Raw genomic sequence first — 6,861 nt, 5'->3', positions numbered from 1 at the left:
CAGGATGGTCTCGATCTCCTGACCTCGTGATCCACCCACCTCGGCCTCCCAAAGTGCTGGGATTACAGGCTTGAGCCACCGCGCCCGGCCCATTGGCTTGTCTTCTGTGTGGCAATTCAAAGATGTGAGAGGCCGTGTTAGTGGTCAAATTTGAATATATATACAAGATAAAGGTGATAATAGTAACACCAGAAATACAGACAGAATACTATAGAAAAATTAGAAAGGGAGAGAGAGATTATGACCAGGCAGCATGAAACAAGTAGCGTAGTGCGGAGTTCCCCAGGACAAGAGTTGAGCATGTTGCAGTTAGAGGATCCCTGAGCAAAGATGAAATTTGCATGTTCAAAAATTATTTAGGGATGAGTGAAAACTCATTGTGTGATGAGTTTAGGAAGTATGGAGAAAGAACTGGAAAGGCCATCTGGTGCCAATAACAGAAGGCCTTGAATGTCAAGTTAAGGAATTTGGACTTTTATTCATATGCAGTGGAGCAACACCAAATACTTCGGAGGATACTTTTCTTGCTGTTATGATAGATGAAGTGAGGAAGAGACCCGAGCCGAGTCAGGGCAACCGATTAGAAAACCAATTGTCCGCCTGGCACAATCCACTTATGTTTTAGGCTCAGCTCTTCCCTGGCCTTTCCATGCAGTGTTGATCACCCCTTCTGTTGTTCATCTGTCTTTTACATAGTTCTATGGCACTTCTTATTATACACTATGTTTTCATTATGTGATTGTTTTCACTGTTAGACATGATTATGGACCATGCCTTATTCCACTTTGTGTTTCTCTAGAATGTAATACATTGTCTCAAACATAGTAGATCCTCAAAATGTTTGTTGGATGCTGGAATAAATAAATATGAGCCTCACCCAGTAATCCAGATGACAAGTGATGAGGGTCTGACCCTGGGCAGTGGCAGCAGAAGTGGAAAGGAGAGTATGAGATGCAAGACGCAGGTAGCTGGTTAATCAAATATTGAATTATTTGGATTTCACAGAAATATTCTAGGCACTATGAAGGATATAAAGGAAAAGATCATTCTTATTGTCCAATCTAGGTGAGATGACAGGAAAATAGTAAAATACAAACTAATACTGAATAAAGTGTTTAAAGGGATCCATGGACCAATGTAGTTCAGGAAGATGGGATTTCATGAGAATCTTAAAGAATGAACAAGATCAGATAGAAGTAGCGATAGAATTGCTAGGTGTGGCATGAGTCAAAGACCTAGAGGTGGGAATACACAGTGCATCTTGAGGGGATAATAAGTGAATGATGGCTGAGCATGCTGGTGCCCGCCTTAGTCCCGGCTACTTGGGAGACTGAGGCAGGAGGATTGTTTGAGGCTGTAGTGCGCTATGACTGTGCTACTACACTCCAGCCTGAGTGACAGAGCAAGACTCTGCCTGTCTCTCTTTCTCTCTGTTTTTTTTTTTTTTTCTGTTTTGAGACAGAGTCAAAGGAAGTCAATGAGATCTGTTGGCAAATGAAACTGGACAAGTAAGTTGGGACAAGATTGTGAGTGTTCTTGAATGCCAAGCTAAGGAGTTTGAAATTATATTAGAGACGATAGGGAACTATTGGAAGCTTTGGGGCAGGAAAATGACACAATGAGGGCTGGGACTTAGAGGTTAATCTGGAAGCAGATGGATGGAGACGTGAGAGACATGAAGACTGAGGAGGTTAACTACAGTTTTTCAGTTGCAAGGTAGTGAGAGCCTTAACTAGGAGAATGACAGCAGGCAAATATGAATAACTTAGGGCTGTCACAGAGAAGGGAGGTTTTACGCCTTGACTTCACTGAACACAAAAACCCTTTTGGTCTGAATTATTAATATTTACATAGGCAAGTCTCACTTTCATCAGCTAACAGACTACCTTACACTTCCCTTTGGAAGTGGGAGTTGACCAAAATGAGGTCAACTCACTTGGGCTTTGGGAGTTGACCAAAATGAGGAAGTGTAGCTGAATAGATTACAGATATGTATGTGTGTCTGTGTATGTATGTGTGTATATGTATAGATAAATGTATATGTGTGTGTGTGGCTATATATACATCTTGTTCTGAAAACTGTATAATTGAGGCCCTTCAGTCCCAATTCCAGTGATGCCACTTGCCCTTTATCTTTTTCTTTAAGGTCACCTGAAGCTCAGAAAGTTATCTATAAAAACAAAAATGTCTTTCTTTTTGTGTGGAACCAATTTTGGATTTTTAAAACTTTACATTTTTAAAATTTAGAAATTTAGATTTTTAGAATTATGTAACTAACCCTTAGTTTTGTTTTGGTTCCTACAGCGCTGTTTGACACTAATGGATAGAGGATTTATTTTCAATTTAATAAATGACTATATATCTGGATTCAGCCCCAAAGATCCTAAGGTAAGTTATAAGGACATGATTGTAGTGGATGTCAGACATCTGAGCATAAGACCAAAAGTGACATTTATGTTCTTCTAGGGGATTAGGAACTGTTGTTTTTATTTAGGTACTTGGAGTATAGACATACTTAAAAGCAAGGAATACTGGACTGTGTTTTGGGGTCCCCAGGACCCCCCATGTGTTCAATAGCTCATTCTAAGGATTCACAGACTCAACATATAGCTGTATTGATGGCTAAGATTCATGAGCGTGATACAGTGAGGATACTCAGCTGAATCGGGAAAGGAAAAGACATCAAATGGGGTGGGTAGCAATCTACACGCAGCCTTTCTGAACTCTTTCCCTCCTGTGAAGGGTCTCACAGAACACAGCCTCCTTCTAGCAGTGAAAATGCACTTGTAAGTGTGCAATATTCCTGTTCAAGGAAGGCCTGTTTAAAACTCAGAGTTGAAGGGTTTTATTGAGGGCTGATTATGTGTTGGAGGCTGGTCAAAATTCCAGACTCTCAGGAAGGAAAGCAAAGCAGGTGTTCACTATAAATCACATTGTTTGTACAAACAGTCTAAGCAGCCTGACACAGAAGGCGCAACTTATCATGTAGGGAACATTTCAAAATTTCATTTTTTAGATGCCAGCCAACAAGCAGGCCTTTTAAAGGGTAGCAGTCTTGGACCTGCTATGTTAACTCTTTCCTGCACAGGTCGCATCTCAAGGTATGCTTAGAATACTAAGCACTTCTGTTGTGAAAAATAATGTGCTGTATTAAATTCTTAAAATAGCAAATGCCTACTAAATATGAGCTAATGTATCATTTATTTCCATTTAGGTTCTGGCTGAATACAAGTTTGAGTTTCTGCAAACAATTTGCAATCATGAACATTACATTCCTCTGAACTTGCCAATGGCATTTGCAAAACCTAAACTGCAGCGGGTTCAAGGCATGTATTTGCATTTTCCATCATTTGAGTTTGTTTTTTTCCATGTTTTGCTAGCGCTAGTGTAGTATAATGTTTTCTAGTTGAACCAGTCAACTTGAAGCTAAATTCAGAATTGTTACTATCTGAAGTCCATTAATGTTTTTCTGCATTTCCTTCATAATATCAGTAATAATATTCATAGTGTGAAGAAATCAGGTGTGTTAATAGATTGCTGCTTAAACACAGATGTCAGATACTAGTGAAATTACTTTTTGTAGTAGTGTTTGGGATCTTGTATAAGACTAAATTAAGAAAAAGACATGTAAATGCATTTCTCCTCAAAGCATCAAAAAATGTAAAGGTAGAGTAAAACAGTAACATGTTTGTGCTAAATTTATGAAATGCCTTCAGTTATCTCCATTGCTAGTTTTATTGAATGCTTTGTTGTATAGCACTATTCTTATGTTACTATGTTTTTTATTTGTCCCTTTTCTTTTCATATATTAATTAGATTTTTTTTCATTTGCGGTGGACCGTTTGACTTCAGTAGGTAGGTTTAACTCGGTTCACTCTAAATTAGCTTGCTGTTTTAGAAAACAATTGATTTGATGAATTGCTAAGATGGATGGGGGCTTTGTTTGCTTTTCAAATCCTCCCTAGCCAAATACCCAGAAAATCTAGGAGGCAGTGTGTTTGTTTAGTTTTAAAATAAAATTGAGTGTAGCTAGAGAAATCAACTTTAAAACATCTTCCTTCAAAACACAAGTTCCTGGTGCAAGCCAGCATAGAGGCCATGAATGGGGAACTGGAAGTTACTTGTGTGTGTGTGTGTGTGTGTGTGTGTGTGTGTGTGTGTGTGTGTGGTGTGTGTGTGTGTGTGTGGTGTGTGTGTGTATGTGACCTCTCTCAGGCTTTCCTCTGTCTCTTAGATGCTGTTTAGTGATATCTTGGCCACAATTCTGCAAGTGTAGATGAAACCACCTGATTGGATTTGTTCAAATCACCAAAGTAACAAATTGATTACCATTTGTAAAATCGACTCACATAAAGCCACCTTTGTTAGTCCTGGCCCTTATGCGTAGAAGGTGATAGAGATTCACAAAAGGGCATGACCAATGCAGGAAGAAAATAATCTGCCTTGGTCTGTGTAGAAGTATTTGCTGAGTGGTGGTTTTAGTGATGGAATTATAGCCAGTGAAAATGGAGAAAAAATATTTTTAAACCGTAGTACTCCTATTCAACTACCCCCTTACTTGATCCTGAGCATGTATAGCTCATATACTTCACCCAATATTTATTTATAACTATGAGGAAGTCAGGAAAAAGAAGGGGTGGACAGATCATCAGGATTTAGGATTAAATTGGACTACTCGCAGCATTTATTAAGTCCCAACTGAATATAAAGCATTATATTAAGTGCTGAACAGGCCAAAAGAGAAATAGAAAACATATTCTTCAGCTTCATGGCCTATCTAATTAAATAGTACTGGAGAGGAAATAAAGATAGTAGAAATCTTCCATAGAAATTACTAAACTTGGCTGGGCGTGGTGGCTAACGTCTGTAATCCCAGCACTTTGGGAGGCCAAGGCAGTTGGATCACAAGGTCAGGAGTTAGAGACCAGCCTGGCCAATATGGTGAAACCCCATCTCTACTAAAAATACAAAAAAATTAGCCGGGCATGGTGGCACATGCCTGTAATCCCAACTACTCAGGAGGCTGAGGCAGGAGAATTGCTTAAACCTGGGAGGCAGAGGTTGCAGTGAGTCGAGATTGCGCCACTGCACTCCAGCCTGGGCGACAGAGATAGACTGTCACAAACAAACAAACAAACAAATTACTAAACCTGATCACAGTCCCCTATAAGTACTTATAAAGCAAGTCCCAACCATGATATTAACATCTGAGATTTAAAATAGACTGAGGATCTAGGCCGGGCACAGTGGCTCATTCCTGTAATCCCAGCACTTCAGGAGGCCAAGGCAGAGAGATCACCTGAGCTCAGGAGTTCGAGACCATCCTGGCCAACATGGTGAAACCCCGTCCCTACTAAAAATACAAAAAAAAATTAGTTGGGCGTGGTGGTGCTCATCTATAGTCACAGCTACTTCAGAAGCTGAGGCAGGAGAATTGCTTGAACCCGGGAGGCAGAGGTTGCAGTGAGCTGAGATTGTGCCACTGAGCTCCAGCCTGGGCAACAGAGTGAGACTCCATCTCAAATAAATAAATAAATAAAATAGACTGAGGATCTTAAAAGAAGGGAAAGACATAGTTCGAAGTGATTATTTTCTGATATAAAATATTTGTTTTTGAGTGATGATGGATTGGAATGGAATGAGACTGTTTTCCTTATTGTTCTTATGTCCCATGTATATTTTCAGCCCAATATATAATATTTACTGAAACAGTCAATACTGTCAGACTATTCAGTTGTTTAGTTTGTCTTTTCCCACTTTATAAGTATAAATGGATAAGTAAGTCAAGCATTATTGTATAGAATTTTTCAGATGTATAGTTGTGACAAAATCTCTTCAGCTATGAAGAAATCTGTTAAAACGTTGCAAAATATATAATTATTTTATTGTAGGTTCTATCATAAGATTTCTATGAGTTCAAAAGAATACAGGGGGAAAAAAATCTAGGGACTTTCTTCCTGACTGAAATGATCATTAAAGTTATCGTCTAGCCCAAAATATGAGTGCTCCTGTCTTGTAAATTTTGCATGCTTATTCTAGATGATAAAAGAACTGCTCAGAATCATTAATAATAAAAATTATAGCTCTTGCTAGCATGATCACATATTATTAAATAATACAGTATTTTAATTATAATCATTTTTGAATATTTTCATAAATGGGTTTTAAATTTCATTGTACTGCAGATTCAAATCTTGAATACAGTTTATCAGATGAGTATTGCAAGCATCACTTCTTGGTTGGCCTACTTCTGAGGGAAACTTCCATTGCTCTTCAGGACAATTATGAGATCAGATATACAGCTATCTCTGTCATAAAGAATCTTTTGATAAAACATGCATTTGACACAAGATACCAGCACAAGGTAAGAATATCCATGCAGTCATCAGTATCACACTGGTAAAGTTCTACTAAGATTTTTTATAGAAGATGAAGTTTTTTTTAGCAAGGAACATTATATAAGCATTGAGGAAAATTTATTTTGCTTCAAATCATAAGGTTTTTTTTTTTGTTGTTTTTTTTTTTTTTTTTGGGGGGAGACAGAGTCTCACTCTGTCACCCAGGCTGGAGTGCAGTGGGATGATCTCGGCTCACTGCAACCTCTGCCTCCCAGGTTCAAGCGATTCTTGTGCGCAGCCCCAGCCTCAAATCATTAGGTTTTTAAAAATACCATTTAGGACTGGGAGCAGTGGCTCACGCCTGTAATCCCAGCACTTTGGGAGGCTGAGGTGGGTGGATCGCTTGAGGCCAGGAGTTTGAGACCAGCCTGAGCAACATGGTGAAACCTCATCTCTACTAAAAATACAAAAATTTGCTGGGCATGGTGGCACACACCTGTAGTCTTAGTTACTTGGGAGGCTG

The 6,861-nt window shown here is 38.9% G+C and overlaps 1 protein-coding gene across 1 annotated transcript in view; it reads left to right on the top strand.

The window, feature by feature from the left end:
• The window catches only part of DOCK11 (dedicator of cytokinesis 11), a gene marked incomplete at its 3' end in the record, with an annotated part of 157,159 nt that overhangs the window by 75,965 nt on the left and 74,333 nt on the right, over positions 1-6,861 (top strand). The window contains exons 28-31 of the mRNA XM_011948698.1: positions 2,305-2,388; positions 3,215-3,326; positions 3,817-3,855; positions 6,186-6,364. Of these exons, the coding sequence (XP_011804088.1) occupies positions 2,305-2,388; positions 3,215-3,326; positions 3,817-3,855; positions 6,186-6,364 (414 nt within the window). The remainder of the gene's footprint in view (positions 1-2,304; positions 2,389-3,214; positions 3,327-3,816; positions 3,856-6,185; positions 6,365-6,861) is intronic.

The sequence above is a fragment of the Colobus angolensis genome, unplaced genomic scaffold (genome assembly GCF_000951035.1).
Source record: "Colobus angolensis palliatus isolate OR3802 unplaced genomic scaffold, Cang.pa_1.0 Scaffold282, whole genome shotgun sequence".
NCBI classification, from domain to species: Eukaryota; Metazoa; Chordata; class Mammalia; order Primates; family Cercopithecidae; genus Colobus; species Colobus angolensis.
The sequence above is the reverse complement of the archived record's forward strand: the minus strand, read 5'-3'. Positions and strand labels throughout refer to the sequence as shown.